This window comes from Squalius cephalus, assembly GCF_949319135.1.
Source record: "Squalius cephalus genome assembly, chromosome: 2".
NCBI classification, from domain to species: domain Eukaryota; kingdom Metazoa; phylum Chordata; class Actinopteri; order Cypriniformes; family Leuciscidae; genus Squalius; species Squalius cephalus.
In genome coordinates, this window is record NC_137123.1 from 4,367,604 (window position 1) to 4,379,513 (window position 11,910).

General features: G+C 42.9%; 1 protein-coding gene across 1 annotated transcript; it reads right to left on the reverse strand.

Annotated features, from left to right (window-relative positions):
• Nucleotides 1-5,116: 5,116 nt before the first annotated feature.
• LOC307154504 (uncharacterized protein) lies at nt 5,117-11,228 on the reverse strand. The gene is made up of 4 exons (XM_079864509.1): nt 11,108-11,228; nt 10,171-10,338; nt 9,639-10,032; nt 5,117-6,395 (listed from the first exon to the last, which is right to left on the reverse strand). The coding sequence occupies exons 2-4, from the start codon at nt 10,336-10,338 to the stop codon at nt 5,380-5,382; spliced, it is 1,578 nt and encodes a 525-aa protein (XP_079720635.1). The 5' UTR covers nt 11,108-11,228; the 3' UTR covers nt 5,117-5,379.
• Between the last annotated feature and the right edge of the window lie 682 nt (nt 11,229-11,910).

Below are 11,910 nucleotides of genomic sequence, written 5' to 3' on the forward strand. Positions count from 1 at the left end.
CATATGTTAGTACGTCATAGATTCGTAGAAAAAAAATAAACGTTGGAGGCCATTTATCTGCGCGCAAAGTCCTTAATTCATTCTGCAGTTATACCATCATAGCCATGGCAAAAAGAAAACAAGGCAGTTTAATTAATTTTGGTTTTATTAAGAAATTGTGTAGTGATGACTGTGGCGGGGGAGGCGTGGTTCAGCGAGGTCTGCGACGAGAGAGAGAGTGGAGAGACGAGCGGCGGTAAGTGGGTCAAGTGCAAAATGACTTACACCTGTTTCTCGTTGCAGTAATTGGCGTGGGGAGACCATATAAAAGACAGACTGGAACCAGCGATCGGAGAGAGAGGGCTGAGGACTCGTGGGATCGTGGAAAGAGGACTCTGAATGAGGAAGACAAACGCAGTCGAGTATTTTGAACTGTGGAATGAGATTTATGTTTGATGCGCATGTGGCGCGATTGTGATCTGAGTTTATTTAATAAATTACCCACGAGCCTCAGCCAGCCGACCCCGGTCTCCTTCCTTCTCACACATACAAACAAGGGAAAATACTACACTGATGCCGAAACCCAGGAAGGAAGGAGGACGCCGCCGCCAAGATGCAAACTCCGTCAGGATCATCAGGAAAGCCATTTGCGGACATCATCACATCGCTCGCGGGTCTACATCAGGAAAACCATCAAGCCCTGCTGGACTTGTGGGAGGATCAGGAACATCGGTTTCAAGCCATGATGCAAGCCCAGCAGGAGGATCGCGAGCTGTTCCGGAGCTTGCTGGACCGGGAGGTTCGGACGGAGTCGGCTTCCCCCAGCTCCATCCCAGCCGCTCACGTCTCTTACGAAGATGGGTGTCTCTGACGATCCAGAGGCCTTCTTGGACCTGTTTGAAAGAACGGCCGAGGCATGTGAGTGGCCATCGACCAGCTGGCCGGTACGGCTAATCCCGCTGCTGTCGGGGGAAGCCCAGAAGGCTGCTCAACAACTGCCCGTCCAGAACCTCCTGGTGTACGCCGATCTGAAACGAGCCATTCTCCAGAGGGTCGGTCTCAACCCAGAACAACATCGTCAACGCTTCCGTTCACTGGAACTGGCGGAAGCAGGCCGACCCTTTGTCTTGGCGCAGCTCCGGGACTCGTGCCGCAAATGGCTGTTGGCCGGAGGAAGCGACGCCGAGGCCATCATCGACAAGGTGGTACTGGAACAGTTCGTGTCTCGTCTACCGAAGAGGACTGCCCAGTGGGTCCAGTGCCACCGGCCGGCGTCGCTGGATCTGGCCATCCAACTGGCGGAGGATCAACTGGTGGCGTACTCCGGGGTCGGCGAACCCCTTCCATCCATATCTCTCTCTCTTTCTCCCCCTGTCTCTCTCTTCCCATTCCCCTAAGCCTGTTCCTTTTCCCAGGACCCGGTTTAACCACCGAGGGCACCTCCCCGCTGGAAGGCTGGAGCAGAGGTTCCAGCCGGGTCGCGAGGATCAGTCAGGGGAGCGGGACCGGTGCATGCTGAAGGGCTCGACGCGGTTCCTGCGCTCTCCCCACGCCAATTCCTTGACCCACTTCCTGCCACTAGGGCGGCGGGGAAGCCTGGGCCGGCCTGTTGAAGTTGTGGGGATCCGGGCCATTTCGTGGACCGCTGCCCGGTCATGGAGGTTGGGACATTGGTCTGGATCCCAGACATCCCGCAGGCCGCCCCCGATCAAGCCGGGTTATACCAGATACCTGTGAGTATTAAGGGGGGTACCTATCAGGCCTTGGTGGATTCAGGTTGTAACCAGACCTCTATCCATCAAAGCCTGATGCAATCCGGGGCATTGGATACGGGCCGCATGGTTAAGGTGAGGTGTGTACACAGGGATATAGTGTAATACCCCTTAAAAGCCATCACTATTAAATTTAGGGGACATAACCATTTTGTGGAGGTGGCAGTTAGCCCGCGCCTCCGGCATCCGTTAATTTTGTGAACGAATTGGCCAGCTTTTGAACAATTATTGGTATGTTTGACAGCGGATGCCTCTGGGAAAAAGAAAAGGCGGGGAAGGGGGGCGAGCGCTCATGTTGGAGAGGCTGTTCCTGGACCCAGCGGAACTGCTTCAGAGGAACTGAGCGGCTTGGCGAGGCTAAACCTCTCCAGTCGCGATGACTTTCCCCCTCAAACATGCGTTTGAACAGGTCCGTTCCATCGATGGGCAGATCCTCCAACCTGACCGCACGCTCTCCTATCCTTATTTTGCCATTATTAAAGACAGGTTGTATCGAGTGACCCAAGACACTCAGACAAAGGAAGATACAACCCAATTGTTATTAGCACGGAGTACCACATTGTAATCTGATGGCGGGGCATCTAGGGATGACAGCTACGTTAAATCGTCTAATGACCCGATTCTTTTGGCCGGGCATTCACGAGAACTCGTGGCCTAAAGATTTTATCTCGTGGCCTCAAGATAGTATCTCGTGGCCTCAAGATAGTAACTCGTGGCCTCAAGATAGTATCTCGTGGCCTCAAGATAGTAACTCGTGGCCTCAAGATAGTAACTCGTTGCCTCAAGATAGTAACTCGTGGCCTCAAGATAGTAACTCGTGGGCCGTGGCCTCAAGATAGTATCTCGTGGCCTCAAGATAGTAACTCGTGGTCTTAAGATAGTAACTCGTGGTCTTAAGATAGTATATCGTGGCCTCAAGATAGTATCTTGTGGCCTCAAGATAGTATCTCGTGGCCTCAAGATAGTAACTCGTGGCCTCAAGATAGTAACTCGTGGCCTCAAGATAGTATCTCGTGGCCTCAAGATAGTATATTGTGGCCTCAAGATAGTATCTTGTGGCCTCAAGATACTATCTCGTGGCCTCAAGATAGAAACCCGTGGCCTCAAGATAGTAACTCGTGGCCTCAAGATAGTATCTCTTGGCCTCAAGATAGTATCTCTTGGCCTCAAGATAGTAAAGTGTCTGACACATGGACCCTTTGTTATTAAACTGGACCCTGTAGTGCAATACTTCACATTCTGTGCAATATTCTCTGTTTTAATATTCAGTGTGCAATATAGTTTGCTGCAGTTCTGCTTCTATTTATTTACTAGTACTGTAAATCTTGTAGGCTGCATATCCATAGTCCTTTATAGTTCTTCTTCATATTTTATAGTCTATATTTATACTTTTTACATGTATATACTTGTTTATTTACCAACTTCTATTATTATTTATATTCCTTTAAATGTCTTGATGTGCACATCAACTGTGACACAAGAATTGTCCCCCGGGTTATCAATAGCATCAATAAAGATCAATAAAGTATTTCTGATTCTGATTTTAAGTTAGCCTATAGTGGAGTGTGCAGACTGGTTCATTAATTATTGAAGTGTTTCACATTTGGGTAGTTTTGAATGTAAGAAAAGCATGTGTCCGTGTAGCCTACGAAAAAACATCAGCAGAGGGCGCTCGAATTCGAGGTCTACACTCAATACAGTCTGCAGTCTGTGAGTTAGGGATAACTGTCAGCTCAGTCCCTCTGCAACTTCGTACTACTGATCACCTATTTACAAAAGGATTAATAGTTTGGAGTGAAGCATATGTACAATTGTTAAGTGACAAGGTTTTATGGAGTTATAGTATGCAACATATACGAAAGATGATTGAGTTATAGGCTAATGTTACCGCTACAGCTACCGCGATGTCTTACCTGATTCAACCAGATAGCAAAATATGTCTGGAAACGACACCCCGGCCATTTGGTTGGGTCATTGACCCAGTTTTTAATTAAATAAGAGCAATCATAACCTATTGCAGTTCATTTTGCAATGTACCGTTGCCGGTCTGCAGGCGTCAGTGACTCGCAATAAGACATTTTTGTCATTCAAATACACACGATGTTCGCTGTGTTTTCCCCCACGCCGACCACGCCCCCAACTATGACTAGATGCCGACTGTATCTATGCTTCTTCAAGTCACGCCTGCCTATCCAGAGACGGTTCACGTCACATCTGCCGATCCAGAGACGGTTCACGTCACGTCTGCCGATCCAGAGACGGTTCTGACCAGTGTCTGAGCCGGTGTATGTTTCTGTTTCTGAGCCGGTGTCTGTTCCCGAGCCGGAGTCTGTTCCTGTTCCTGAGCCGGTGTCTGTTCCTGAGCTGGTGTCTGAGCAAGTCTCTGTTCCTGTTCCTGAGCCGGTGTCTGTTCCCGAGCCGGAGTCTGTTCCTGTTCCTGAGCCGGTGTCTGTTCCTGAGCTGGTGTCTGAGCAAGTCTCTGTTCCTGTTCCTGAGCCGGTGTCTGTTCCCGAGCCGGAGTCTGTTTCTGTTCCTGAGCCGGTGTCTGTTCCTGAGCTGGTGTCTGAGCAAGTCTCTGTTCCTGTTCCTGAGCCGGTGTCTGTTCCCGAGCCGGAGTCTGTTCCTGTTCCTGAGCCGGTGTCTGTTCCTGAGCTGGTGTCTGAGCAATTCTCTGTTCCTGTTTCTGAGCCGGTGTCTGTTCCCGAGCCGAAGTCTGTTCCTGTTCCTGAGCCGGTGTCTGAGCAAGTCTCTGTTCCTGTTTCTGAGCCGGTGTCTGTTCCTGTGCCATGGCCGTCCGAAGGGTCGTCTCCGCCATGGCCGCCCGACGGCGCCAGGCGGCGTCCCCTTTGAGGGGGGTAAATGTCAGGGTTCTGTCACCTGTTTGGTTTATATCTGGTTTGTTGACAGAACTCTGACATTCCCGGTTTGTCATGTTTGTTGTGAGCACATGGCTTGTGATGTGTTTCCTTGTGCCATGTCCTCTCCTGTCAATTGTCTTGCCCCTCCCATCTTGTTACCTGATTATTGATTAATTTGCCACCTGCCTTTGTTCGTTACCTTCTTTTATTTGCTATTCCCTTCCTATTTAGTCTCCCTGTGTTTGCAGTCCTGTTCTGGTTCGTTGTTCTATGTTCCCTTGTGTTTCCAGTTATACCAGATGCCTGTCAATGTTTTCTCCTACGGGGTGTTTTTTGTTGTAGTTTTGTTTTATTTTTGATTACTTATTAAATATTCCTACACATGAATATTTCCCACACATGAATCCTCACTTCACTATTTTTAGCATTCCGTGACAGAAATAAAACTTAATTTTTTTATTAAAATTAAATAAAATAAAATTAAATGAAAATCATCGAGCCACTTTTAACACTCAAAACATGTTTATTAGTGTTATGAAATCCAAGAACTCTAATTGATACTATCTTGAGGCTTTTTAATATGGCAAGTTCAATATACAATCATTGTTCTATTCTGTCGAACAACTTCATCAACTTCGTTTGGTTCAATCCATCTCTAACTCTCTCAAACCACATGAAAGCGCAATGTGACACTGCCTCCTACTGGCTGAATGTACAGTTTCAGGATGAGCTCAATGAGTCCTTTATCCAGATTTACTAATGAAAAGACACTATGATGATTCAGGAGCAGTTTGTTCTTTAGCGTGTTTCTTCTGGTGGGTCTGAAAACTACCTAAATAAGCGAATCTCTCGTCGCAGATGGAGCAGCGGTAAGGCTTCTCTCCTGTATGAACTCGCTCATGAGTCTTCAGGACGTCTAACCGAGCAAACGTCTTGTCACACTGAGAACACTTGAACGGTCTTTCTCCTGTATGAATCCGCTGGTGATTTTTTAAGGTACACTGTTTAGCGAAACTCTTCCCACAAACGCCACAGTGATACGGTCTTTCTCCAGTGTGAACTCTCTGATGAAGTCCAAGATTAGCCGAGCTAAAGAAGCACTTCCCGCAGTAGGAGCACAGGTACGGTTTCTCTCCGGTGTGAGTCCTCTCATGGCAAATAAAATAAAATTTGTGACGGAATCGTTTATCACAGTGTGAACACTGATATGGTTTCTCCTCAGAGTGTATTTTCTGGTGTGAATTTAGACAGCTTGAGTTTGTGAAGGTTTTCCCACATTCGCTGCACTGGTACGGCCTCTCGTTGGTGTGAACGCGCACATGCTTCTTCAAATTGGATCCATACATGAATCTTCTATCGCAGTGAGGGCACTTGTACGGCCTTTCACCCGTGTGGATTCGTTTGTGAACAAGAAGAGATTGTTTGGTGCTGAAATACTTGTCACACTCGCTGCAGTGGAAAGTCTTTTCGCCAGTGTGTGTCTTCATATGAACTGTCATATTAGATGGAGTGGTGAAAAAATCCTTCCCGCACTGTTCACAGTGAAACTCCTTCTTCACGATGTGCTCTTTTAAATGAAGTCTCTTCTCTTTTAAGGTAGGAAAGCTGATGTTGCATCTCTTGCAGGAGAAGCTTTTCTGTTCTGTGTGTTTTCTCTCATGTCTCGCTAAATTTCTCTGTGAGCTCAATGTTTTCCCACAGGTGACGCAGGAGAAACTCTTGACCTTCAGCTGCTCTTTTGATGTCGAGGTTGTTTCTTCATCAGTAGATGAACCCCCATTCACATCTGAAAAGAGAAAAAGGTATCAAAATGTCTAACTTTAAATGAACACAAATAGATTTAATGAATCATGCACTTACCATCATGAAATTCTATAATATCTGTCTATATTTCTAGAGCATAAAAATTAAAGATAAATGTGAAATTGTGATGCAGCTCATGATACAGTGTTTTCAACACATCGGTTCACAGTAACTAATGTCTGCACCTGCTGATTTAGGAACACAACTCAGGTTCTCAGATCATTATCTAGTCTCGTGTAAATTACATTTAGCCAAGGCTGCAAAGCCAACTCCGTGCTTCAAATATGTTAGACCTATCACTTCTGCCACTCAAGATTGCTTTATTAATAATCTTCCTGATCAGTTTCATCATCTTAGCATCCCGGATAGCTTAGAAGAACTTGATACTGCAACAGAAACTTTTAACTCTCTCTTTTCCAGCACTTTAGACACAGTTGCTCCTTTGCGCTTAAAGAAGATTAAAGAAAATAGTCCAACGCCGTGGTACAACGAGCACACTCAGGCCCTTAAGAGAGCAGCCAGAAAAATGGAGCGCAACTGGAAGAAAACAAAACTAGAGGTATTCCGCATTTCATGGAAAGAGAGCTCGATTGCATACAGAGAGGCCTTAAAAGCTGCTAGATCTGCTTATTTTTCAACCCTATTAGAAGAAAATAAACATAATCCTAGGTATTTATTTGAAACAGTGGCTAAACTAATGAAAAAGAAAGCTTCAAGCCCAGAAGTTTCCAAGCAGCACAGCAGTAATGACTTTATGAACTTCTTCACTTATAAAATTGATAATATCAGGGAGAAAATTATAACTATGCAACCGTCTACTACAGTATCGCATCAGCCAGTGCTTGTAGTCTCCCTGAGGAAAAATTTGATTCATTCGTTGCTGTAGGAGAGGAAGAATTTACTAAACTCGTTAAATCATCTAAATTGACAACATGTATTTTAGACCCTATACCGGCTAAGCTACTGAAAGAGATGTTTCCAAAGGTCATAGATCCTCTTCTTAATATCATTAATTCATCTTTGTCACTAGGATATGTACCGAAAACCTTTAAGCTGGCTATGATTGAACCGCTTGTTAAAAAAATGCAACTTGATCCTACAGAATTAGTCAATTACAGGCCGATCTCGAATCTACCTTTTCTGTCAAAGATACTAGAAAAGGCAGTATCTTCACAACTGTGTTCCTTTCTTGAAAGAAATGATATCTGCGAGTATTTCCAGTCAGGATTTAGACCATACCATAGTACCGAGACTGCTCTCATTAGAGTCACAAATGATTTGCTCTTATCATCCGACCGTGGTTGTATCTCTCTATTAGTGTTACTCGATCTTAGTGCTGCGTTTGACACCATTGACCACAACATTCTTTTAAATAGACTAGAAAACTATGTTGGCATTAGTGGAATTGCACTAGCATGGTTTAAATCACACTTATCTGACCGTTATCAGTTTGTAGCAGTAAATGAAGAGATGTCTCATCGATCACAAGTTCAGTTTGGTGTACCACAAGGCTCAGTACTAGGACCGCTGCTGTTCACTCTGTACATGCTACCATTAGGAGATATCATTAGGAAACATGGAATTAGCTTTCACTGTTATGCCGACGATACTCAGCTCTATATTTCTTCAAAACCTAACGAAACTTACCAATTCACTAAATTAACAGAATGCATAGCTGATATAAAAAATTGGATGACTCGTAATTTCCTACTTCTAAATTCTGAAAAAACAGAGTTTCTAATTATTGGACAAAAAACTTCCTCACGTAATAATCTAGAATACTGTCTAACACTCGATGGCTGCTCTGTTAAGTCTTCGTCGTCGGTTAGGAACCTGGGTGTGCTCTTTGATACCAATCTTTCATTTGAAAGTCACGTGTCTAGTATCTGTAAAACCGCATTTTTCCATCTTAAAAATATATCTAAATTACGCCATATGCTCTCAGTGACAAATGCGGAACAATTAGTTCATGCGTTCATGACCTCAAGGCTAGATTATTGTAATGCTATACTGGGTGGTTGCCCTGCACGCTTAATAAACAAACTACAGCTAGTCCAAAACGCAGCAGCTCGAGTTCTTACCAGAACCAGGAAGTATGACCATATTAGCCCGGTTCTGTCAACACTGCACTGGCTGCCTATTAAACATCGCATACATTTTAAAATATTGCTGATTACTCACAAAGCACTAAATGGTTTAGCTCCGCAGTGCTTGAGCGAGCTCTTAACGCATTATAGTCCTTCACGTCTATTGTGATCTCAAAATTCCGGCCAGTTGATAATACCTAGAATATCAAAATCGACTGCTGGCGGTAGATCCTTTTCTTATTTAGCACCAAAACTTTGGAACAATCTTCCTAACATTGTCCGGGAAGCAGACACACTCTGTCAGTTCAAAGCTAGACTAAAGACACATCTCTTTGACCTAGCATTCACATAATACATTATAGATTTCTATAATTCAATGTTAGGCTGCATAGATTAGGTCAGCTGGAACCGGGAACACTTCACATAAATCCTGATGTACTCGTTACATCATGAGAAGAATGGCATCTACGCTAATTTTAGTGTCTGTGTTTATCCCGAGGTCTTCCCGCAGCCTGCCGGATCCGGGCCGTATCCAGATCTGATGAAGGACCTTCGCCTGGACCCGATGACAACGCAGTGCTGAAGTGCCAACTAGTCTCTCCCTATGGAGGATCCCTTTACCACTCTACAGATAAAGCGTCGTCGGGAAAACTCAATTTGCGTATCTACCCCGAATTGATAAAATAAAATAAAATTCTGAATCAAAACTATAAGGAAACACCAGTACTTTGTTTAGGCTTGGTTTGTAGGGAATTCCAAACCTGCGCACATATATTCAAACGCACATAACTATAGAACCAATTCTTAATGCGCATGTGAACGCCATCAGTGTTTCTCACAGGATCGCGTTTAAAGTCTGTGTAGAGAGAATGGTGTCGTCTTAGTGGCCCCTAACTTAATAACAAATGATCGTTGCGACGGAAGCGAATCAATCATAACTAACTTTAGCTGGAAAATAACTTTATTTGAAGAACCGCTATAAAGCCAAAACAATCTTACCTTAAATGATACGTTTATCTCTGTAAAGCTGCTTTAAAAGCGCTATATAAATGAAGATGACTTGACTTGACAACTAAATGTTTACACACATTCTGACTATGATTTACTATAACACAAGATCATAAATGGAAGATACATACCTGAAGGAATAAAATCATCATTGTCGTCATTTCGATTATCCTCATCCTCATTTTCTTCATCCTCAACATCATTTCCTTCATCATCCTCATTCTGAACATCCTCCTCCTCCTCCTCCTCCTCCTCCTCATGGCTCTGTTGTTGTTCCTCTGCTGTGGTTTCTTCTCCTCGTCTCTCTATCAGGTTCCTGCAGTCCTCCAGTGTGACGGAGCACATCTTCATCTGCTGTTCTCCAGCGTTACAGTCAGAGGTTTGATCAGCGGATCCATGATCCTGAGTGTCAGTATAACACAGTAAAGTGAGGCTGAGCTCTGAGTCCTGTGTGTCTCTGGATCTCCAGACTGAATCCTGAGCTTCTGTCCCATCAGTCACACCCACTGAAACCTTCTCCAGATCCTGACAAACACATCATAGATCAACACAAATAAACAACAACCTGTTGATATTAGCCTCATTACTGAGGCATAAGAAGTGAGAAGCTAACAAAACTTTGGTTTGATTGAGCTGAAGGATGAAATGATGAGCGACTCAAACCTCTCTGTTGGGTTTGTCTCCTCTTTCTCTCAGCTTTGCCTCCAGTGACGCCACCTCTTTCTTCAGCTGACAGATTTCAGTGATGAAATCCTCAATATCCAGCATGGACAGATCAGTTCCTACTGATTTACAGCAGATCATATCCATCTGCGCTCTCATGGTCAACATCTGAAGACAAACACAACATCATTACTACAAGATGCGTTTACCCACATTTATATCAATCTAAGTTGTAATGTGGACTCATGCATTTTCTGTAAAGCTGCTTTGAAACGATGTGTATTGTGATTGTGAAAAGCGCTATACAAGTAAATGTGAATTGAATTATAATGAACTTACACTGATTTAAACTCAAAATGACTAATGATAATGAAGGAGAACAGAACTACACAGAATAAGAAAATTATTGCAATTTCTGATAATATTAATACACCGGTAGATATTAATTACAGATATAAAATAAATATATGTTTAGGCGTGTTTATGTTTAAATTCACTATTGTAAATATATCATTACAACACATTACCAGTATCTAAAACTTAAATTTAACTGCTGGATTTAAACACAGATTTCAGAAATTTAACATGATAATGTGACACTTGTACTCGTTTCTAAGTGTCATTTAAGTGTCCAGCATTGAAAATTGATTGAAAATCAAAATTAGAAAATTAAACAACGTGTTAACTTTGGTTTTATTACAAATATCACAGTTAAAACACAGCTACTGTAGTAAGCAATGGTAAATGTGTGTTTACAACTACAATTATACTATTATTTATTATTAATACCCAGGCTAAACTATGGTTACTGTGGTAAAATCATGGCTAATTCGTTTTTTTTTTTTATGATAAATGCGAATGAGTAGTTAATTTAAAGCTCATTAAAACACTACAGACAGAAAATCAACAATCACACACACAGTTAAAAACAACACACCTCAGTGTGAGCCAGGCTTCCTCTTCTTCAGTGGTTTTACCGGCGGACTGAAGAGCGTCACAGCGACTCCTACAGGTTTCAGGAAGAAACGCTAGTCAGAAGATATATCGTGTTTACAGTAAACTTTCTCCATCTTTTTCTATATCAAAAACAAGCTTGAATTCCTGTGGTGCAGCTACGAACGTGAATCATGTTTATGTTTTCTCTATGGTTAAAGTTAAATTGATGTCCACGATGTAAGTAATTTATTTTTGCACTTGATTTGTTCATTGCACCATAACTTGATTTCCTAACGTTTCCGTATCGTGTATTACTGTATTTCTGTGTCTGAATCAGTTCAGCTCTCCAAACATGAACTGTGGTAAATAAATAACGGCTCTTTATTGCCCAGATGTGGTACTGTCATGTTTCTAGTATTACTGCTAAAAGAAGCTGTAGCTGAGATTTGTGTTTACACGAGAATAATATGCCAAATAAATAAAACTAGGCTATATCAGACACTGATCAGCACATTAAGCTGTCAACAAAAAAAAAAACATTTTCCATCCAGAGGATTAATTTCTTTGCAGCAAATATCTTACCTGACATGGTGGCACACATGCTCTGGGAAAACACATGAAATTGAAAATTAATTTTGTGAAAGGAAAACCATGGCTCTTTCTTGATTAAATAATGTTTAAAGGTCCCGTTCTTCGTGATCCCATGTTTCAAACTTTAGTTAGTGTTGTAATGTTGTTGTTAGAGTATAAATAATATCTGTAAAATTATAAAGCTCAAAGTTCAATGCCAAGCGAGATATTTTA

What these genes read in the sequence shown, in the direction of transcription:
- LOC307154504 (XM_079864509.1), bottom strand. Translation starts at nt 10,338, where the DNA reads ATGTTGACCATGAGAGCGCAGATGGATATGATCTGCTGTAAATCAGTA. An exon ending in GAGACAAACCCAACAGAGAG is followed by an intron (nt 10,033 to 10,170) that starts GTTTGAGTCGCT and finishes TGTGTTTGTCAG; the next exon opens with GATCTGGAGAAGGTTTCAGT. An exon ending in TGATGATTTTATTCCTTCAG is followed by an intron (nt 6,396 to 9,638) that starts GTATGTATCTTC and finishes TTCTCTTTTCAG; the next exon opens with ATGTGAATGGGGGTTCATCT.